The following is a 24,433-nucleotide window of genomic DNA, read 5'->3' on the forward strand; positions in this document are numbered from 1 at the left end:
GGTTTCAGGATTGTTGATTCTCTGTTTGGCTTAGTTTATCGGATCTTTGTTGTGGAGGGACGGCGTGGTGCTTCTGCCTAGAGCGCCATCTTGCCGGAGTCCCTATTCAGAATGTTTTTTAAGACTCAGGAAGCACTTACTCTGGACATATTCCCCCTCCCGCTTCATCTTTCTGTTGGTAGTACCTAGCACATTATAGACTCAGTAATATGTATTGAACTTAAGAGAAAAATTCACTTATGAGGGAAGGACCCTGAAAGTATGTAGTAAATATCATCCTCATCATCACTACCTATATTGTTTAAAAACCCAAAACCAAACAAGTTGCTGTCGAGTCGATTCCAACTCATCGCAAACCTGCAAGACAGGATAGAACTGCCCCATAGGGTTTCCAAGGAGCACCTGGTGGATTTGAACTGCTGACCTTTGTGGTTAGCAGACGTTGCTCTTAACCACTGAGCCACCAGGGTTTTATTGTTTATTATTTCCTTGATTCCTCTCCAGAAGACAACAACTTTAAGGAAAAAAAAAGTTCCCTAATAAAAGCTGGAGGAGCCCTGGTGGCGCAGTGGTTAAATGCTCAGCTGCTAATCTGAAGGTCAGCAGTTCAAACCCATCAGTCTTTCTGCAGTCTGCATCTGTAAGGATTATAGCCTTGGAAACCCTATGGGGCAGTTCAGCTCTGTCCTGTAGAGTCTCTGTAAGTCAGAACTAACTTGACGGCAACGAGTTTGGTTTGGGGTTAATAAAAACAAAATAGTTTTTTGATGATAAAAAACATTTAAAATCAGGAGTTGCCAGTTTTTGTTTATACAGTTGTGAAACTGTTTTCAATATCTCAGCGTTTTGCTTTCTGTTTGTTGCCATTTCATATTTGGAGGTGGGGGGAATTGTGTGGATGAGCAAATTTTTAGATTTACTTTTCTTTATTTAAAAGTAAACATAATAGAGATGTGAGAAAAGAACATATATAAGGCAGATTTTGACTCAGTGTAAGAAACAGCTGTCAAACAATACAGCTATCCGCTTTCGTTAACTGAAAGTATTCAAGCTAGATCTGCTAGCCTTTTCTTATTGTATTGACTGTTAGGTTTTTGTTTGGTTGTTTTTTAAGCAATAGACAACTTTATTACATGATCTAGGATGGGAGGGAGGAAGATTGGCCTCGCTGGGCCTTGATCTTCCTTTTATGCAACTCCAGATTCTTGCTCTCTGATGGTAGCTATCTGCTTGTCCACTTGGCCACACTGGCCAGGCCTTGAAGCTGTGCTCTCAAGAAGCTTGCCCTACTGGAACACTACCTCCAGAAGGTTTTAGTTTTAATCATATTTCTTTTGAATTTTTTGACTGTTTTTTGTTTAAAATTTCTTCTTCCTCAGGGAGTAAGCTTTGCCCTTGTGACTTGGGAACAGCGTATAGTATGACTTTTACCACTGCTGGGTTTTGTATGTTGTTGATGGGCACGGTGCAGTTTCTCACTAGGATCTTGTTGCAACCAGCTTGTTACTAGATGCATTTTAGACCATACTGATGACCCTAGCTTTGCCCATTGTTTTAAAAAATGGCTTTCACTCTGTGCTGGCTGGAAAGAGGAAATACAAAGCCCCATGGTCTTTGGATTTAATTGCTGTGCTGTCCCTCTGCAAGTTTTTGAAAATTAGGATATGTACATAGATGACAAATGTATACAACTTTTTTTAGCAAATGTTCATACTGATTGTATTTTCTGAACAACCGTACCCGCATGTGGTAGAGGAGCATTCCTACCGTTTGTTCTACACAGCGTAGAGCCCGTTAGCAATCTAGACATCTGGTATTTCCACCTCTTTCCTTCGTGGTGAATTTTTCAGATCTTTTGGTGTGTGAGGTGCATGTTCCATGGATGCATTTGTGAATATTGGTAGTGTATTCTCTACTCATTCTCTTTTTGATGGCAGAATGGCCTTTCTGTTTCTCTTTCTTTGCTGGCGCCATTCTGCCTTGGACCTGTTAGGAAAGAAAGAGCATCCGGGATTATTGCTGGGCTTGTTTTAAAGGGGTTTGCTCTTTTGGAAGGGAGTTTGCATTGTACTCATCAGTAGCACACAGTGCCCATCAGTGGTAAAGTTTCCTTCCAAATAACTAAAATTCGGAAAGACTGTTACCTATATACCCAGGTTAACCTCTTTACTGCAGCTAACCGAAAGAACAGTGACATATGTAGCCAGTCTGCTCCTCTAAATCAGGAGACAGAAGAAACCTAAACTGAATATAATCAAGTAATTAAAAGGATACAGTGTAACCTTGTTGAATGATGAAGTGTTGTAAGTCCAGTGACCACAAGGTGTGCAAGTGTGAGAAAAACCTTGATGACACAAAATTCTATCCCTCTCTCAGTAAGGGTCAATACTCTTATTCTTAAAATGAGGGACTATGAGGCCTCCAAGTCAGGGATTCCTCTTTTCATTTACAGTACCTAACTCTGTACCTGAGCCATTAAGTAGGCACTTAATAAATTGAATTATTTCTAAGCCAGGCATTTGATACGTTTTACAGGTATCTTTTTATTCACTCTGTAAACTATTTCTATGATACCTGTAAGATATAGGTATTATTTCTAGACAGTGCTAAATATCTCCATACTTTTGGCAGAATAACAAGAAATGGTAGGAGGAAATTATGGAATAAAGCCCTTTGGATTCAAATTGGACATGAAGAGTATTATAGATGTTTATGTAATTATGTAAATGATTACATGTAAAATACTTTTATATACATTGCTCTCATTCATTTAATGATTGGTAAGATTTATAAATAATATATCGTTTAATTATTTACAAAAAGAGCAATGATACAGAGAATTTGGATCATTTAGGATCTTATAAGAAAATAATATCAGGACAGGTGATCTAGATAAAATTACTCCTCAGTAATACAGATTTTGGAGCCCTGGTGGCATAGTGGTTAAGAGCTCGGCAGTTTGAATCCACCAGCTGCTCCTTGGAAACCCTATGGGGCATCTCTACTCTGTCCTATAGGGTTGCTATGGGTCGGAATCGACTCGACGGTAATGGGTTAGGGTTTTTGTTTAATAGAGGTTTATTGTACAGTGTTTTATGCTTCCCATATTTCTGTAATACCAGTTATCAGTAACGATTGGTAAAAGGTGGAACGATATCAATATTACGTGGAAGTTGTCCTGGTTTTTTTTATAGTGGGGAAAGGACAAAGGCTTCAGCTTGGCTGCTCCACATGTAAGAACCTTTCACCTCTACTTCAAGAAAATTAAAAATGAGTGCCAGTATTTAGGGTTCCTTTCTCAAAGTGCGGCCCCAGCTTTGGACAGCTCTTAACTAGTGGCAGTTTGCATTTCTGCCTGGGCACACTTTAACAGCAGCCCCAGGAGCTCTGTTACAGTCTCTGTTGTCTCAGGGCCTACAAGCTAGCAATTCCATTCTGTTATTTTTGTGCATTTTTAGTATCTCCTCAGGTAGTAGCAAGCCACCCGGAGCCATCTTTGATAGCATTTTTTGTTTGTTTGGTCTCTGATAACAAAGTTGCATAGCTTTTGGTCACTATTTTTTTCCAAGAAGCCTGTTATTTTTTTATTACAGTTTTGCATATAAAGGGTTTTTTTTTTTAGGAACTCATGTTATAGCAGAGCAGAAACATCTGTACTTTCTCATAATATTAATATAAATCAAATTATAGTGATCAATTTCAAATATCAGTCAGTAGCTCTTGTTAATTTTTATTCAGTTCAGAAAAAAATAAGTGACTTCAGAGACCCAAAAATAAATTTCTGGCCACGTTCAGACCTGAGCTTTTCAGAGCTGGGCAGTCATTAAGGATGATTTCATTTTCAAAAAAATAACAGTAAATCTCTTGCTGTTAGCCCACATCCCTAAGAGTATTTCAAACAATATCTTTTGATAACCTGCCATGTAGATTGTTTTCTTTGTGGATGGGTGATGTAGTCAAGAGAAGAAACGACCCCAAAGAGTGAAATTTTGAAAATGGTGGTTTCCTAGCAGTCTTTGCTTACCTTTCATACTCTGAATTTTTCAGAAATAATCCTTTTTTCCTTACTAATGTAGACCAGAGGCCAGTGAACTTTTTCTGTAAGGGCCAGATAGTAAATATTTTAGGCTCTGGGGTCTTTATGACATATTCTTCTTCCTCTTCATCCGTTTTTGTTTTGTTTTTTATAACCCTTAAAATTGTAAAAAAAAAAAAAAAAAATGATTTTTTACATTTTTATGGACCTTACCAAAAACAAGCTGCAGGCCAACTATTTAAATAAACAATTAGAATCCATTAGTGGCTTGCTTAGAATAATTTTCTTATCTCAGATGGGTAAGACATACAGGAAAAGAAATCATTAATGACATCATTGTCTGTTATTTAACAAGCCCCCACCCCTGGCCATTTATAACTTCTTTTTTTTTTTTGCTTTAAATTAGAATTGCATATATATATGGATACAAAGAATAATAGAAATGATTATTTCTAAGTATAACGGGCTGGATTATGGTTATTATTGCCTTTTTTTTTTTTTTCATTATGAGTAATTTGAAAGGTTTCCCCAGACTTTAGTGAAACCTTTATGACTTCAGGTTTTATAAATCAAAGGCACATTGGGTACAGATCAGTCCTAAGAAATACGATAGAAATAGATGTGGCATCTCCTAAATGGGAGGTGTTAGCCTTCAGAGAAAGACAGAAAGAAGCACTTTTTTATTTTATTTATTTATTTTTTAGCAATATGCTATTATAGTTTCTACTTATTGTTCATAGTTGACTCTTCTTTATTTAACTAAAAACTGTGCTTGCTATATACTTTAATTATTAAGGGTATTAATTCTAAAAAGAGTTGTAAAGTTGCATTGTACTTTTACTTCTGCTTAATTACAGGATATTCTTAATCTATTAATGGAGTAGAGTTGAACAGTAACAGCCTACCTTTAACTCTGTAATTTTGTCATTTCAAGGATATTAATTGTACAAATGGAATCTATAGCATGTAATCTTTGGGATTAGCATTTTTTGACAGCATAATTCCCTTGAGGTCTGTTCCAGTTATTACATGTTTCAATAGTCTGATCCTTTTTATTGCTGATACTAACATTCCATGGTGTGGATGGACCCCGGTTTCTTTAACCATTCATCTGTTGAAGGACATTTAGGTTGTTGCTAGTTTCTGGCTATTATGAATAAAGCTGTTATGAACATTCTTGTGCATGTTTTTGATAAGTTTTTGTTTCATAAATATGATTTCGTGTTACTATATGTCAGTTTATCTGTTCTCATATAGATATTTGGTGTTCTAATTTTTTGCTGTTGTGACTAATGCTATAGTGAATGGCCTTGTACATGTCTCCTTGTCCACACTTGTGAAAGCTTCTCTGTGATACAGGCCTAAAAGTAGAATTGCTGAGTCTCATAGACGATGCATGTTTAACTTTACTAGATATTGCAGAATTGCTCTCCAAACTAATTTTACCAGTTTATATTTTCACCAGGAGTATGTGAGAGTTCTTGTTTTCTCATGTTTTTACCAACACTTGTCATTGTTAAACTTTCTGATTTTTGTCAATTTGATATGTATAAAATGATATTTGTTGATTTGTCTTTCACTGATAACAAGTGAGGTTAAATATCTTTTTATGTGAATTACTTCTTCAGTTTCTCATTCATTTTTCTTGGGATCATTTTCTTAGTGTTTTTTTTAAAGAGATTCTTTATATATTCTAGATACTTATCTTTTTAAACACTTTATTATGGAACATTTCCAAAAGCTGGGACTTACAGTAGCTGTGTTCATAGTAGTATGCCACTGTTTATAGTAGCTAAAAGGTGGAAACAACCCAAGTGCCTATCAGCAGATGAATGGATAAGCAAAATGTGGTGCACGTATAGAATATTATTCAACCATAAAAAGGAATGAAATTCTGATACATGTTAGAACATGGATGAACTTTTAAAATATTATGCTAATTGAAAGAAGTCAGACACAAAAGGACAAGTGACAAATATATGATTTCACTTATATGAGGTGTCTAGAATTGGCAAATTCATAGAGACAGAAAGTAGAATAGTGGTTGCGAGGGGCTGCAGGGAAGGGAGAATGGGGAGTTATTGCTTAGTGGGTATAGAGTTTCTGTTTGAGATGATGAAGATGTTCCGGAAATGGGTAGTGGTGGTTGCACAACACTGTGAATGTACTTAATGCCATGAATTATACACTTAAAAATGATTAAAAGTATATTTTACCATGAAGTCCCTGAGTGGTGTAGGCAGTTAATGTGCTCGACTGCTAACCAAAAGGTTGGAGGTTCAAGTTCACCTAGAGGTGCCCTGGAAGAAAGGCCTGGCAATCTGCTTCTGAAAAATCAGTCATTGAAAACCCTCTGGAAATTGTACACCTGAAAAACGTTGAATTGGCAAATGTTGTTTTGTGTGTATATATTTACAACAATCTTTTTTTTTTATAAAAAGGAAAACCCTACGGAGCACAGTTCTACTCTGACACACATGGGATTACTGTGAGTCAGAATTGATTCAATGAAAACTGGTATATTTTACCACAGTAAAAAAAGTAGAAAGAATAGTATAATGGAATCCCAGGTACTCATTACTCAATTTCAGTAATTACAAACACATAGCCAATATTGTTCCTTATATATGCACCTGTTTCTCCCACCTCCATGATTTTGTAGTCAATCCAACATCATTTTGTCTGGGAATATTTCATTATATAGCTCCAAAGGACAAGGGCCTCCCTTTTTCAACATAATCACAATACCATTATCAGATATTTAGTCCATGCGCACGTTTCTTGGCTGTCCTGTAAATGTGAACTGTTTTAGCTCTTCTTTTTTTAAAAGACAGTTGATTCTTTTGAATTGAGATCCAGAAAATAGAGCAGTTTGACTACACACACCTCAGAACTGTTGTGAACTGAGATCCAGAAAACTTAGCATGTTGAAGTTGGTTAATAAGTTTCTTAAGACTCTCTTAATCAGTAATCAAGCACTTATCCTGCGTTTTCTAGGAACTGTACCCCAGCATCTCTAAATAGTTGAGGAGGGGGATGCATCTCTTTATAGAAGTATTTCAGCTAAAGTAAATGAAGAAGACATGATAGAATGTCACTATTTTGCAGTCCCTAATGAATAGGATCAAGCAAGACAGTGATCATTAATAGTTGCTAACATCACAAAAGGAAAGACAACCAAAAATTACGTACTTTATGTCAGATGGAGGTTAGTTTCTTAGTATCCTCCAAAGGTGAGTGAGTATGAGGGTGTTTGTTTTGTTTTAGAATCATTATGAATCATGGATTTACACATATTTTTCTTCTGTTTCAATCCATTGCATTATTATCCTTATTGATACTCATTTTTCAAGTTAACTCCTGAGTCCTTTTGCCATGACTCTACCAGAAAGCAAGAAAGCTGAAATGTTCCTTGTGTATTTCCTGGCCCAGATCTGAAATCAGTCATTTCTCCAGTGAGCTCTGATTCCTTTAAGTGAGAAATCATATTTAGAAACTTAACCATCTGGGCACGAAGGGTACTCATTGTTACTGGGTTGACCATTTGTTTTCTGAGTTTTTTTCGTGGACCTGAGATGGGAAATACCTACTTTTAAATATTAAAGATAAAATATATTACGAGTTCATACTAACATTTCTTACTCAAATTCAAGATTACAGGGTTTTAGTTAACGTAATGCACCTACAACTTTCTTCCATGTCTAATATATTAGTTCTCAGTGACATCCACATAATTCCCATATGTCTTATCCTACATGACATACACAACAGTCTTAGAATATTAATGCTAACACTTTCACCAACAGTATAATTACTGAAAACAGGCTAAGGTTTTATTGTTTGTTGATTGGTTAGTTTCTGCTTTTTATCCTTAGGGTATATTCCACTAGAAATGTATAGTCACTTTACTGTATTTTAAAGATACTTGAAATAGAACCCAAATGAATAATTGAGTTTATTTGTCCCATTTAGCTTTTATTTTTAGGAGTTTCTTTTCAAAATTTTGTTTCATAATTATGTAAAATATTTATGTGATTCCAGAGTCATATCTATAAAACAAGATATAGTCAGAGAAGCCTAGTTGCTACCCCTGACCCCTCCCCTTCTGTTCTTTCCTTCTCCTTTTAGTTAACCCTTTCTTAAAATTTGTGCCTTGGAATATGATCCTTTAGTCAAAGATCAATAAATAAACCAATGGAACAGAAAAAGAGGCTAAAAACACATGCATATGGAAATTTAATATATGACCATAGAGGCATTACAAGTCAGTGAGGAAAGGATAGAAATATTTGATAAATAGTGCTAGGACAGTTGGTTGTCCATATGGGAAAAAAAATAAAGACTAAATATGAAAGGGAGATAGATCTTCAACTTTTCATAAGAAAATATGTGAAGATACCTTTATGACCTAAACATAAAGAATTGTTAAGTCAAAAAGCAGAAACCATAAAGGAGATTGATAAATTGTACTTTATTAAAATTTAATATTTCTATACAACAAAAGACATAAAAACCACAGAGAGCATAGGAGGGGATATAAATGTGTACTCCTTTTACGCAAGGTAGAGTACAGGGAAAATAGTATGGGCTTTGGAATCCAACAAACTTAGGTTCAAATTCTGTTTAATATGACCTGATGCAAATTAATTAAACTTCTTTGTATGCAAAATGAAGATACAAATACCTTAATTTCATGGTTTTGTGAGGATTAGAGAAAATGTAAAGCATACATTTAAGAATAGTAGGAACTGTATAAATGGTAACCATTGTTATAAATAATAGTAATTCACAGTACTTAAAAGCAGCAGCTGCCTTTTATTAAGATTTTATTAAGCTGCTTGAAACTAACTGGAAATATTTTAGGGCTACAAGCAAATCAAAGAAAAAATAAAATTCTGTCTTAGAGAACCCATAAAAACCTTGAAATAAACATTATTGACCCTTGTGGAAACTTATTTGCAAAGAGTGACATGTTTTAAATAGGCACTTTTGATTTCCATGTTGGATATCACTCAATAACTAAAGCTAAAAAAATGGAATTATTGTAAGGATTTTAAATTGTTAGGATATTTGTAAACTGGAACTGGAATTGTTAACATTTCATTTTTCCTCCTAGTTTCTACTACACAGCTATGGTCTTCCATGGCCATGTTGTAATAAATGGCGTCTTTTCATCTCTTTGCTCCGATCATTATCTTTCTTATTGTCATAGTGGTTTTTTTTTTTTGCATATTATATTTTTATGAAATTAATACCTGTATCATTAGGTTTAATTAATTTTTTTCATAAAGAGCAGTCTCCTCCTCACTCCCAGAGGCTACAACTTTCAAATCTTTTACTTTTTATTTCACTTGTCTTCATATTTCTAAATAATAGACTTATATTACTTTTTAAAAACTTTTTTAGTGTTATCTCTGGACTTTTTACTGTTTAAGATGAGAATTTTATTTTCTCACTTCTTTTTGTTCTCTACTCAGCACACTTTCCCTGCCCCCATTTTTCTACTGTACTTATTAAATCAGCTTTCAGTGTATATATTATCATATAAATATTAACAGCTGAGCCAGGTACTTAACAGTGATTGCATTTTCTTGTTTTTAAGTATTCATTTCCAAAGGAGATAGTTTTCTTATCTTTATATTTGCTTGTTTTTCTATGTACCTTTCATTAATTCACCCCCAGCCCTCCAGCAGAAGTTGTAACTCTCTTAATATATTCAGTCATTCAGGTAATTTATTAGTTTCATTTCTTCCTTGGACATATTTCCTGGAGCCATTCATTTTGCTGCTGTATTATGGACTGGTTGCTCATCTGCTTACTGCATGGTTGTCACCCATCATCTTGGGAATTTCATCGCTTATTCCATGTTTGCCAGTTTCCTGGATTCCGTGCTTTCTTCCTTCCTTCCAGCGGAGAACACCTTCTAGTGGCTTCCTAAGAAAGGGTGCATGGAAGGTGAATTTTTTTGAGGCCTTGCATGCCTGAAATTATTTTTATTCTAACTTCATACTTGATTGATAATTTGGTTGGGTAAAGAAATTTAGGATGGAAATCTTCATCCTTTAGAATTTTGAATATTGTCTTCTAATGCCAGTATTGCTGTTGAGAAATCTAATGTTATTCTTTTTTGCTCTTACAGTTTTAATTTTTTGTTACCTAAGTGTTCCTTTTATATATTATCCTTTTTCTAGTCTTGTTTCATGGATTCAATACCTAGCTCTCTAAGGATATTTTTTTTTCCTTCCTCTTGCATTGTTTTTGTTTCCTGTGCGTTCTTTTTTGTTTTGTTCTCTATCTTTTCTCAGATATCTGAATTACTTGCCTGCCAATTTATATTTGAGTGGGGACAGTTATCTGTCTTTTGTGTGTGTGTGTGTGTGTATGTGTGTGTGTGTGCTTTAAGTGACAGTTTATAATTCAAGTTAGTTTCCCATAGAAAAATTTGTACACATACTGTTTGGTGACCCTAGTTGCTCTCCCTATAATGTGACAGCACACTTCTCCTTTCCACCCCGGATTTCCCATGTCCATTCAACCAGCTCCTGACCCTTCTTGTCTTTTCATCTCACCTCTGGACAGGAGCTGCCCATTTAGTCTCATGTATCTACTTGAGCTAAGAAGCACTCTCTTCAGTATCATTGTATGTCCCATAGTCCAATCTAATCTTTGTCTGAAGAGTTGGCTTCGGGAATGGTTTTAGTTTTGGGCTAACACAGAGTCCGGTGGGCATGTCTTCTGGGATCCCTCCATTCTCAGACCATTAAGTCTGGCCTTTTTATGTGAATTTGAGTTCTGCACTTGACTTTTCTCCTGCTCCATCAGGAACTCTTGGTTGTGTTCCCTGTCATGGCAGTCATTGGTGGTAGCCGGGCACCATCTAGTTCTGGTCTCAGGCTGATGGAGGCTCTGGTTTATGTGGCCCTTTCTGTCTCTTCGGCTAATATTTTCCTTGTGTGTTTGGTGTTCTTCATTCTCCTTTGCTCCAGGTGAATTGGGACCAATGGATGTATCTTAGATGGCTGCTCACTAGCTTTTAAGACCTCAGACGCCACTCACCGAAGTGGGATGCGAACATTTTATTAATAAGCTTTGTTATGCTAGTTGACCTAGATGTCCCCAGAAACCATGGTCCCCAGACCTCCACCCCTGTTACTCTGCCCCTGGAAGTGTTTGGTTGTATTCAGGAAACTTCTTAGCTTTGGTTTAGTCGAGTTGTGCTGACTTCCCCTGTACTGTGTGTTGTCCTTCCCTTCACTAAGATGATTCTTGTCTATTATCTAGTTAGTGAATACCCCTCCCTTCTTCCCTCCCTCTCCAACCTCGTAACCATGAAAGACTGTTTTCTTCGGTGTTTAAACCTTTTCTTGAGTTCTTATAATAGTGGTCTTATACAGTGTTTGTCCTTTTGCGACTGACTAAATTCACTCAGTATTATGCCTTCCAGATTTCCTCCATGTTATGTTTCACGGATTCATCGTTGTTCTTTATTGTTTCGTAGTATTCCATTGTATGAATATACCGTAATTTGTTTAGCCATTCATCCATTGATGGGAACCTAGGTTGTTTCCATCTTTTTGCTATCGTTAACAGAGTTGCAGTGAACGTGAGTGGGCATATATCTATTCACGTGAATCTTATTTCTCTAGAATATATTCCAAGGAGCGGGATAGCTGGATCGTATGGTACTTGTATTTCTAGCTTTTTAGGAAGTGCAAAATCAGTTTCCAAAGTGGTTGTACCATTTTAAATTCCCACCAGCAGTGGATAAGTGTGACAGTCTCTCCGCAACCTCTCCAACATTTTTATTTTGTGTTTTTTGGATTAATGCTAGCCTTGTTGGAGTGAGATGGTATCTCATTGTAGTTTTAATTTGCATTTCTCTAGTGGCTAATGATTGTGAGCATTTCCTCATGTGTCTGTTAGCTGCCTGAATGTCTTCTTTGGTGAAGTGCCTGTTGATATCCTTTGCTCATTTTTTAATTGGGTTATTTGTCTTTTTGTTGTTGAGGTTTTGCAGTATCTTCTCCATTTTAGAGATTAGACTCTGATTGGATTTGTCGTAGCCAAATTTTTTTTCCCAGAGTATAGGTTGTCTTTTTACTCTTTTGGTGAAGTCTTTTGATGAGCGTAAGTGTTTGATTTTTAGGAGCTCCCAGTTATCTAGTTTTTCTTCTGGTGTTTGTGCATTGTTAGTAATATTTTATATTCTCTTTATGCCATGTATTCGGGCTCTTAGCGTTATCCCTGTTTTTTCTTCCATGATCTTTATCGTTTTAGATTTTATATTTAGGTCTTCGATCCATTTTGAGTTAGTTTTTGTGCATGGTGTGAGGTATAGGTCTTGTTTCAGTTTTTTGCAGATGGATATCCAGTTATGCCAGCACCATTTGTTAAAGAGACTGTCTTTTCCCCAGTTAACAGACTTCGGGCCTTTGTCAAATATCAGTTGCTCATAGGTGGATGAATTTATGTCTGGATTCTCAATTCTGTTCCATTGGTCTATGTATGTGTTGTTGTACCAGTACCAGGCTGTCTTGACTACTGTGGAGGTATAATAAATTCTAAAATCAGGTAGCGTGAGGCCTATCACTTTGTTCTTCTTCTTGAGTAATGCTTTACTTTTCCCGGGCCTCTTCCCTTTCCATATGAAGTTGGTGATTTGTTTCTCCATTCTCATTAAAAAATGCCGGTGGAATTTGGATCAAGATTGCATTGTATCTGTAGATCGCTTTGGGGAGAATAGACATTTTCGCAATGTTGAGTCTTCCTATCCATGTTTTCCACTTACTTAGGCAGGTCTCTTTTGGTTTCTTGCGGTAGTGTCTTCTGGTTTACTTTGTATAGGTCTTTTACGTCTCTGGTTAGATTTATTCCCAAGTATTTTATCTTCTTGAGGGCTGTTGTAAATGGTATTGATTTGGTGACTTCCTCTTTGAAGTTCTCTTTGTTGGTGTAGAGGAATCCAACTGATTTTTGTATGTTTATCTTGTATCCTGATTCTTTGCTGAAATCTTCTATTAGTTCCAGTAGTTTTCTTGTGGATTCTTTGGGTTTTTGTGTGTATAAGAGCATATCATCTACAAATAGAGATGCTTTTACTTCTTCCTTACCAGTTTGGATGCCTTTATTTCTTTTTCTACCCTATTGCTCTGGCTAGGACCTCCAGCACAAAGCTGAGTAAGAATGGTGGTAAAGGGCATCCTTGTCTGGATCCTGTTCTCAAGGAGAATGCTTTCAGACTCTCTCTATTTAGGATGATGTTGGCTGTTGGCTTTATATAAATGCCCTCAATTATGTTGAGTAATTTCCCTTCTGTTCCTATTTTGCTGAGAGTTTTTATCATGGATGAGTGTTGGACTTTGTCAAATGCCTTTTCTGCATCAGTTGATAAGATCAGGTGGTTCTTGTCTTGTTTTATTTATGCGATGGATTACATTGATTGTTTTTCTAATGTTGAACCATCCCTGCATAGCTGGTACAAATCCCACTTGATCATGGTGAATTATTTTTTTGATATGTTGTTGAATTCTGTTGGCTAGAATTTTGTTGAAGATTTTTGCGTCAGTTTTCATGATAGATATTGGTCTGTAATTTTCTTTTTTTGTAGTGTCTTTACCTGGTTTTGGTATCAGGGTTATGCTGGCTTCATAGAATGAATTAGGGAGTATTCCATCCTTTTCTGTTCTCTGAAATACCTTTAGTAGTGGTGGTGTTAACTCTTCTCTGAAGGTTTGGTAGAATTCTCCAGTGAAACCAGGTCCAGGGCTTTTTCTTGTTGGGAGTTTTTAAATTACCTTTTCAATGTCTTCTTTTGTTATAGGTTTATTTAGTTCTACCTCTGTTTGTGTTAGTTTAGGTAGGTAGTGAGTTTCTAGAAATTTGTCCATTTCCTCTAGGTTTTCAAATTAGTTAGAGTACAATTTTTCATAGTATTGTTATGATTCTTTTAATTTCAGTGGGGTCTGTTGTGATATCGCCCATCTTACTTCTTATTCGGGTTATTTCCTTCTTCTCCTATTTTTCTTTTGTCAGTTTGGTCAGTAGTTCATCAATTTTTTTTTTTTTTTTAATTGTACTTCAAGTGAAGGCTTACTAGTTCATCAATTTTGTTGATCTTTTCAGAGAACTAGCTTTTGGTCTTGTTAATGCTTTCAATTGTTTTTCTGTTATATTTCCTTTAATTCTGCTCCAATTCATATTATTTTGTTTCTTAGGGCACCCGAGGGCTTCTTTTGCTGCTCTTTCTACTTGTTCAAGTTTTAGGGTTAATGTTTTGATTTTGACCCTTCATTTTGGATGTGTGTATTTATTGCTGTAAATTGACCTTTGAGCACTGCTTTTGCTGTGTCCCAAAGGTTCAGGTAGGATGTGTTTTCATTCTCATTTGATTCTGTGAATTTCTTTATTCCATCCTTAATTTCTTCTGTAACCCAGTTGTTTTTGAGCAAGGTGTTCAGTTTCAATGTGTTTGATTTTTTTTTCCCCCTTGCTTTTTCTGTTATCGATTTCTGCTTTTATGGCTTTATGGTCAGAAAAGATGGTTTGTAACATTTCGATGCTATGGATTCTGTTATGGCTTGCTTTATTGCCTAATATGTGGTCTATTCTGGAAATGTTCCATGTGCATTGGAAAAGAAAAAGAAGTATACTTGGCTACTGTTCGGTGGAGTGTTCGGTATATGTCCATGAGATGAAGTTGGTTGATTGTGGCAATTAGATCTTCCGTATCTTTACTGAGCTTTTTTCTGGATGTTCTGTCCTGCACCGAAAGTGGTGCGTTGAAGTCTGTTACTGTTATTGTGGAGCTGCCTTTCTCTCTTTTCAATGCTGTTAGAGTTTGTTTTATGTATTTTGGAGCCCTGTCATTGGGTGCGTAAATATTTATTATGTCCTCCTGGTGTATTGCCCCTTTAACCATGATAGAGTGTCCTTCCTTATCCTTTGTGGTGAATTTTACTTTAAAGTCTATTTTGTCAGAGATTAATATTGCCACTCCTGCTCTTTTTTAAATGTTGTTTGCTTGATATATTTTTTTCCATCCTTTGAGTTTTAGTTTGTCTGTGTCTTTAAGGTGTGTCTCTTGTAAGCAGCTTATAGATGGATCATGTTTTTTAATCCATTCTGCCACTCTCTGTCTCTTTATTGGTGTATGTAGTCCATTTACATTCAGCGTAATTGTTTATAGGTATGAGTTTAGTGCTGTCATTTTGATGTCTTTTTTTGTGTGTTGTTGACAGTTTCTTTGTTCCACTTATTGTTCTGTGCTGAATTGTTTTTCTTTATGTATTTTCTTTTCATTGTTGTTGATTTTTTATTTGCTGAGTCTTTATATTTCTCCTGTTTTTTATTTTGATGTGTAGGGTTATTAGTTTCCTTTGTGTTTACCTTAATATTTACCCCTATTTTTCCAAGTTTAAACCAGTCTTTTATTTCTTTATATCACCTTGACTTCCTCTCCATATGAAAAATCTATGATGACATTCTTTAGTCCCTCTTTTTTGTTTTAATGTTGTCATCTTTTACATATTGACATCTCTGTTTCCCTGTTTTCAGAGTTTTAGCTTTTATTAAGTTTTGTGACTTCCCTCTCTGGGTTTTTACCTGGTTGTTCTGTCCTGTGTTCTAGTCTTGGGTTGTTAACTGTTATCGATTTTCCACCTGGAGGACTCTCTCTAGTATTTCTTGTAATTTTGGTTTGGTTTTTACAAATTCCCTGAACTTCTTTTTATCTGGTAATGCCCTAATTTCGCCATCATATTTGAGAGACAGTTTTGCTGGATATATAATTCTTGGCTAGCAGTTTTTTTCCTTCAAGCCTTTATGTATGTCATCCCATTGCCTTCTTGATTGCATGGTTTCTGCTGAGTAGTCTGAGCTTAGTCTTACTGACTGTCCTTTGTAGATGACTTTTTGTTTATCCTTAGCCACTCTTAAAATTCTCTGTCTTTGGTTTTGGCAAGTTTGATTATAATATGTCTTGCTGACTTTCCTTTGGGATCTACCTTATGTGGGGTTTGATGAGCATCTTGGAAGATATCTTCTCATCTTTCATGGTATCAGGGAAGCTTTCTGCCAATAAATCTTCAACAACTCTTTCTGTATTTTCCTTTATCCCTCCCGTTCTGGTACTCCAGTCACTCATAGGTTATTCCTCTTGATAAAGTCCCATATAATTCTGAGAGGTTCTTCATTTTTTAAAGTTCTTTTATCTGATTTTTCCTCAAATAAGTTGATGTCAAGTGCTTTATCTTCAGATTCACTAATTCTGACTTCCGTTGCCTCAATTCTGCTCCTATAACTTTCTACTGAGTTGTCTAATTCTGAAATTTTGTTGTTAATCTTCTGGATTTCTGATTGCTGTCTGTGGATTCTTGCAGCCTATTAAATTTGTCATTATGCTCTTGAATAACCTTCTTAAGATCCTCTGTTACTTTCTGTGTTCTTTAGCTTGTTCTGCGTTTTGCCTGATCCTCTTGAAGAATTCTATATGTTAATGTTTTGTATTCTACCTCTGATAATTCCAAGAAGTTCTCTTCCTCTGGAAATTTCTAGATTCTTTATTTTGGCAGTTTGCTGAAGCCATCATGGTCTGCCTCTTTATGTGATTTGATATTGACTGTTGTCTCCAAGCCATCAGTACGTCATTGTATTTATTTTGTTTGCTTACTGTGTGCTAGCTGTTTTGTTTTGTTCTGCTATGCCCAAATAGGCTGGTTGTGTGAGCTAGTTTGATTATTGGTGCTTTTGAAGCTCTAACATCTTGTCACCAGGTGGTTATTTCTGTTATTAGGTATGTGAACCCAGGAGTCAGTTTACTGTTCTTATATGGATTCAACTCAAGTGTCCAGGTAGTGGGTCACCAAGTGTGTGGTGCAGACTCTCACCTGCAGTCCTAGACAGGTAGGGGTGATTGGTGTAGGCACAGGTATCTGGCTGCAGTAGGGGGTCACACACTGAGCAAGGCAGGGGGCTGATGGCTGCCCCTGAGTGTCTGGGAGGAAAGCATATCCCTGTTCCGTAGAGCACATAAGCAGGTAGGTTTTACAGCCAGACTGTGGGCACCCAGTGCTGTTGGCTGTAAGGACTGAGAGGCACCACTTATTCTTGCCTTCCTGTCGCAGGTGGCTAGGTGGTGTGGAGGTACCAGTCCTCAGGCCCCTGATGTGGGTAGGTGAGGACCCTGCTTAATGGGCAGAACAGTGTCAGATGTCATGAACCTGCCACTCCATCATATAGCTGATACAGTTGAAGTTAGGCTTCAGGTATATACCCCCTTGTACTTTGCTAATGAGAGCCTATGCTGTTAAAATGGGCCCACACAGGTCTGTGCAGAGATAAAAGGCATTCAGAGTCTGTGGACCCTTTATTCCTCTGCCTACACAAAGGAGGTATGCATACCCTGAGTTCTTGGCTTAGGGAAGCTGGCAGATTATTTTTTCCTGTTTGTTAATTTGTTCCCTCTCGAAGTCTGGGAGAATGGCTCAGGGCACTTGACGGGTCCTACCTTCTGGCCTGAGGACACGGCAGTTACTGAGGCTGGCCTGGGACTCTGCATAGCAGGGAGGGGGCAGATAAATGGGAGAGAGATTTTTTCAAAAGGGGGTGTTTTTTGATCCATGCATTAGGTCAGACACATGTGCTTATCTTTTGCCGATTGAGCAGTGCTTTTCACTGATTCTGGAGGCCCGACTAGACTGTCTGCCTCTCGGTCTCTCCCCATGTGGAAAACGCCTACGAAGTGTCACTGCTTTGCACACCACGCACACCAGACGATCCGGCCTGAAGGATGCTGGCTCCCACTGGGTCAGGTCTGGCAACTCCTTGCTGCTTCTGAACTGTCTGTCCCTCCCCTTGCCACTCAGTCCGATTCCTCAACTTCTGCCTTTGATGTTCCAGGCTCCTAGATTGTCATACATAATCGATTCACTTGTTTTTTCAGGTCTTTGTTTAAGAGGGACTACTGGAAGCCTCTGACTACTCAGCCATCTTGGCCTCACTTCTTTTTGTTGTTGTTGAGATTTTTCCAGAGGGAAATTCTTCCATCTCATTCTTGGTGGTTTTTGTAGCTAAACTGGAGAATGGTGACTGGGTAGGGGATGGCAGTGGTGGATTTTATGGTTCAGTATGTAAACTTTCACTTAATCTGCTTGCTCTTTGGTATTGAGCCTTACACTTGCCCTCGTCATGCCTAAGGCTCCAGAGTCCACAGGCTGTATGGATCAACCTTTCCAGATTAACCCTTCAGTCTTTTACCATTTGGTGGGAAAAGTAGTTGCGTAGCTACCCTGGATGAGGGAAAGGGCTAATTATCCACATAAAGATTTTCACCCTGTCTTCCTATTTTCAGAAGTGCCCCTCTCCACCCTTCCAAGAGAGTACCTGTTGATTTCAACACTTAGGACGGGGAGAGGGAGTTACCTGCTTCTTGTTGTCTTCACCCCCAACCCCGATACATTTTACATTTCAGCTTTCTTTCGTCTGCTGATCTGAAAATTTGATTGATAATTTCCAACTACTCATTCTCTTTACCTCAGAGGATTTATGCCATGGTGCGGGGGGAGGGGGATTCCTTTGCTTTGTTTTAATGAGATTTCAGGAGGAAAAACAAATAAGCGTTTATACTGCTTTATTTAACCAAAGGTTGTCTCTCTGCTCAAATTTCTGTTGGAGAATCTGGCCCAGATAATACTCTAAGTGCTGAACTATTTCATAGGTCACTGCTCACCTGTGGTTTGATTGTTTGAGGGTCAATTGCCCATCTATGATACAGTTTCCTGTGGGATGGAATGTCACATGATGTCTAATATGGCTGAGCAGGGTCCAGGAACAGGCAGACACAGTAATTAACATATTTTATTATTACAAAGCCTTGAATTTAAAAAATCTTTCAGTTGGTTTACATTCTGTGTTAGACGGTGCTTGTGCCACATGTACTGTTATATCATAGTTCTGTAAATAACCAGAGAAAGGAAGGTGAGTGAAATAAACTCTGAGTGTCAAGTGTATGTAGTCTTAGGAGCCATATGAATGAGACTGAAGTAGAAAAATTGAATATTCTGGAGTCAAAAAAGTATAGCCACTTATAAAATAAGTTGTTAAGTGCAGTTTACAGTGTTAGGGCTGTAGAAGAGCAATAAATAAGTTTTTTTTTTTCCTTTTCTATTTTGGAACTAATTGAGCAACAAGCATAGACATATAAAATTCCAGATTCATTAGTAATAAAAGTAGTGTTAAAAGGACTTTCTAATATTTAACCCCTAAATTAAGCACAGTTACCCACTATTGGCTAGTCATTGACAGAGCAGATCTCATCCTACAGCAGCAGAGTCTGCCCCTGTGCTTACCACGTAGTGGACAGACAAAATACAGCCCCTCCAAAGGAAGGAAGATCCAAGAGAAAATGTGCACCCTGAAGCTATTGAATCAATTAGGTCCTCCTCTCAAGTTCACCAGTCAGTTGAAGTCACTTCTTTGACTGAGGAGAGAATGAAGGGATGAGGAGAAGCTTAAGGTGTTCTTCCTATACTTTTCCGTTCTGGCGAGTAGAGTGGAAATGTGGAGAGTAAATGTTTTCCCTTAAACATACATTATGTAACAGACATAACATGAAAGACTCAGCAACCAGTCCATGCATATGTGCAGCATTGGATTGCTTGCCACTCATTTTGCACCACGCTTGGTAAACCCCTTTTAATCTGAAAGCTTCTTTTATTATTTCTTCTGCTGGATTCTGTGTTTTTTCCTTCTATTAGATGTCTGTGCCTATTAGATAATCGTATATGAAATGTGGCCAAGTAAATGGCACTCTAGGGACCTTAAGGGACTTTGAAGAGTACTTTTAACTAGAAGTAATATTTGCTTTACTAATTTTAGACAGACTTTGTGTTCTCTAAGCAGATGGCATAGTGGTGAAGAGCTACAGCTGCTGACCAAAAGGTCAACAGTTCGAAACCACCAGGTGCTCCTTGGAAACCCTATGGGGCAGTTCTACTCTGTCCTGTAGGGTCGCTGTGAGTCGGAATCAACTCACCAGCAGCTGGTTTGGCTTTTGTTTTTTTTTTAACCTGTCAGTTTGTGAATGCAGTATATTATATGCAAATTGCAGGTTACACCTACTTTCTACGTACATGGAAGCTGGTGCATCTGTGCAGTGGTGGCCACCTGAAGGCTAGTACAGGGAACTTTCTGATCTACTTTCCTTCCCTTTTTTTTCTTTCTTATAGTGATCACACACACTCTTAAGTTCCCTCGTTTTTTCTCTTTTATTGCTCAGTTAACCTCACCACAGGAAATCGTCTACACATACACACAGACATAGGTCCTTAATTAACTGGTTCATTTCTTAATTCTGTTGATCAACTACGTCAATAAATTGTCAATCCTACTACCTGCCTCCTCCCCTTTTTTTGGGAGAGGAGGATGTTTTATTTGTTTGGTGTACTGCCTGTGAAATAACCCACTCTGTGTAAGATTTTTTTTTTAATATAAGAAAACTTTGTGGGTTTCAAAAATGAAGTGCCAGTAAACTTACAGAAAGCATTCTGTTTGTAACTTAAGAGAATCTCTTCCTGTATGTATATATTTTTTAAATGCTGTTTTTATTCAGTAGCTTTTAGTACCCACTCTCTTTTCCTTAAGTGCTGTGCAGAGGGTATACAAGTATGACTAAAGTAATCATTGCTTTTAAGGGGTTTGTCTTTTTGCCTGGTAGAAAAGACGATCAATATAATATGAGGTAAAAAGAGGTACAGATAAAACACTAGGGGTTTGAAGGAAATCTGTAATGATTTAATGGTCATTAAATCTATAATGATACTCTTTGTATAGTTCTTGAATGAAAAGAGAAACGGTAATATTAGAATACTTAATAGTGCTAGTGCAAGTCTTTGCCCTGGTTCTGATTTAACACATTGTCACATCTCCTATAAATTCTCACTGTTAATTTTTCTAAACTATTTCCCAGCTTTTCTTGCCCCTTCCCCTTCCTCACAAGCTGGGGTGCTGGCTTTTGTAAGAATAGAATAAGAAGATAGAGCAGATAGGAGATGGAGGAACGAGAGGTGAGTAAGAGTATGTAGGTGTGTGAAAGATGGTCATGTAAAACTTATACCTTGCCCTTGAACTTTTGAAAACTTATTAACATAGAAATTCAGTATATTGGGCTAACTCAATACTATTAAAGTCTCTCTTTCTGTAAAAAATCTTTTAGCTGTATGAGCTACCTGGTTTTATTGACTATTTGTTGTTAGTCCGTGACTAAAGGCAGATCATTGCACTGTCATTTATGTGCTTTTACAAATACAACACCTCTGTAGAAGGAAGAGTAAATTTTAGAAATCAGTATAGTTTTGTGATCTGCATCATTTCTTATTGAGTTTGATACAGGTTTGATTGACTTTTTAAAAAATTAATTGTGAATTATTGATAATCATGTAATGAATGAAAACAATACATAAGAATAAGGAAGAAATTTATTTTCAGTAATATTTTAAATGAATCAGCTTTTTAAAATTTGTGTGATTAGTTCACCTATAGCTATAACTTCTTTGATTAACTTTATTGTGTAGTATGTGATACAAGTTAAAGTACAATTTAAAAAATTTAAACTTTCAAATGTAAAATTCATTGGGAGATAAAATGCTACCTACCACACAGGGTGGTTGTGAAAATTAGGATGTATAAAGCACTTTGAACAGTGCCTGGTCCATAGTAAGTGACCAGTGCCTGGCCCATAAATGCTATATAAGTGTATAAGTGTTAACTAATGTATTATTTTTGTTTTTGTTATTCTTATATAGTGGTATAATTATTTTAATCAATCAGAGTTCAGATTTTTGAGAGAGAGTCATTTGCTTTATAATCAGTTATTTTTGCCTTTAAATATTTTAAGTCCATCATTATGTCTGTAGTGGGGGACTGATTTTACTAAAATTGTAGAGGTATACACAGCTTATTACTGTATTATGAGCTACCTTTAAGAATGTTGTGCTGAATCTGAAAATACTAGGACATTTTAAAGGCATGACTGTAGAATATTCATTTACACTTTGATAGACGGGCAACCTTTAAATAACCATCCTGTCAGTAACTGTAATCTCTTTGATTGCCTGGCACTAGATTTCATCATGTGATTTCAGCACATAAATTGCAGTGTTCTAGGTTTTTCCCCTTTTTTACATATATTTTTAAGAATTAATTATTAAAGAAACATAGTCACCCAGTCCTGAAGTGGAGAACTATTACCAGTTTCTTGTGTATTCTTCCAAAGTATGTTGTGCATTTACATGTATATGTATATAATCTTTTGCCCTTTTAAAAAACAAATCTTACTGCACTGTATACACTGTTCTGCACTTTAGCTTTTTGCAGTTAATGTTCTCTGGGATAGATTTCAGTACATATCAGTATGCATAAGTTGATGTCATTCTTTTTCAGGGCTTCAGTGTATTCCATTTATGTATAAACCTCATTTATTTAACTAATTCCCCATACATTGCTTATTTATTATTTTTTGCTTCTTTAAACAATGTCACAAAAGTTATCCTTGTGTGTATCTTTGTCTCTGTGTGAGTGTATAGAATAAATTCCTAGAGTTAGAATTGCCAAATCAAAAAGCATATATATATTTTTTAATTTTATTTATTTTGCTGTTGTTGAGACTATACGTAGCAAAACATACACCAATTCAACAGTATTTACATGTACCATTTAGTAACATGAATTACATTCTTCCAATTGTACAACTATTCTCACCTTCCTTTTCTGAGTTGTTCCTTCCCTGTTAACATAAACTCGCTGTCCCCTAAGGGCAACTGTAATCTTTCGAGTTGCTGTTGTCAGTTTGATCCCATATAGATGGTTCAAAAGCGTGTATTTTTAATTAAACTAAATACCAGTTTATAACCTCCTCCTAGTGTTTGAGAGGACTTCCTTCCCCTTTTTGTTCTAAAATAGTATATTATCAGATTTTGACCTTTGTTGATCTGATGAGTGAAACAGATCTCATTATTACATTTGCATTTATTTAATTATGAATGAGCTTAAGCATTTGATTAATGTTTAAAAGTCATTGGTATTTCTTCTCCACTAAGATATCTGTTCACATCCTTAGCTAATTTTTCAGTTGAGTTATTGGTTTTTTCCTTAGTAATTTGTAAGAGATATTTAAGAAAATCAGTCTTTTATTTACGAATTATTTTTTTCCTCAATTTCTTGTCTTCTGACTTTATTAAATTTTCCTTATAGAATTTATTAATTTTTATATAGTCAAATTAATCCATTTTTGATCAGGTTTATGCCTTCTGAGTTTGTATGTACCCATACAAAATGTTTTCCCCTGTAGTTTTCTTCTAGTAGTTTTATATTTTTACTATGAAGTTTTGTTGAGTATGTCATTTATTGGCGTTAGGAGTGAGTAGGAATCCAGTTGTATTTGGATGTCTAGTCTCATGCCAGCAAACCCCCTGCCATTTTTTTCTCTTTTTTTAATAATCTGATTTAAAATGCCATTTCCGTCATCTACTATGTACTTGAATTAATTTCCGAATTCTTGATTTTGTTCCATATATTCTCATTGTGGTACCAAACCGTGTTGGTATATATCATCTTTTTAATAATTGCTACTTTATATTTTACATTTTATCATATATTTATACTTTATTTTTAAAATAAAATTAATTTTAATTATTCTTTTTGCGTTCTATTAAACTTTATGTATGAATCAGAGTTTTATTATATCTTCCACTGTGGAATTAACTCTGAAACCAGTCTTTCGATGTTTGATTATGAGCTCCTCTTTGGTCATTTAGAAGTATTCTATGGTTAAATATGATAAACATTGTATAACTGTATAATTTTTCCTCAGTTTGAAGAAATTTTTTTTTTCTTTTCTAGCCTTTAATCTAGACAACGAGCAACCAGATTATGATATGGATTCAGAAGATGAGACCTTATTAAACAGACTTAACAGAAAGATGGAAATAAAGCCTTTGCAATTTGAAATTATGATTGACAGACTTGAAAAAGCCAGTTCTAATCAGGTACTGTACCACATAAAATGCCTCTTGCCTTACAGTTAATCCAATTAACAGCTTTATTTATTTATTTCATTTTCTTTAGACCTGAGTACATTGTACTTAACTGTCTCTTGAATTTCTTTTCTGGCTACCCTACAATTTCTGTTTACAACATCCCTTAAACTGTATACTTAAAGCATAGTTTCTTTGAATTGGAGTATGAAGAGTAGTACTGTTCTGACTTTTTCTCCTTTGGATATATAAGTAATACTAGGTACAATGTTAAGATGTCTCCTTGGTTCTTTTCATAGGACTGTCTTTTCGGTGCTTCAGTAATTAAATTTGTTTGGTTGGGTCCCCGCAGCAGTCATATCAAATCAGA

The 24,433-nt window shown here is 36.2% G+C and overlaps 1 protein-coding gene across 3 annotated transcripts in view; it reads left to right on the forward strand.

The window, feature by feature from the left end:
- EPC2 (enhancer of polycomb homolog 2) overlaps positions 1-24,433 on the forward strand; it is a 166,664-nt gene that overhangs the window by 94,387 nt on the left and 47,844 nt on the right. For 2 of the 3 annotated variants that reach the window (XM_004375368.2, XM_023730382.1), the window contains exon 3: positions 23,930-24,075. In XM_004375368.2, the coding sequence (XP_004375425.1) occupies positions 23,930-24,075 (146 nt within the window). Of the gene's footprint in view, positions 1-20,019; positions 21,097-23,929; positions 24,076-24,433 lie in introns of those variants that run through there. The other variant, XM_023730383.1, reaches the window with a different exon arrangement.

The sequence above is a fragment of the Trichechus manatus genome, unplaced genomic scaffold, assembly GCF_000243295.1.
Source record: "Trichechus manatus latirostris isolate Lorelei unplaced genomic scaffold, TriManLat1.0 scaffold00036, whole genome shotgun sequence".
NCBI lineage: Eukaryota > Metazoa > Chordata > Mammalia > Sirenia > Trichechidae > Trichechus > Trichechus manatus.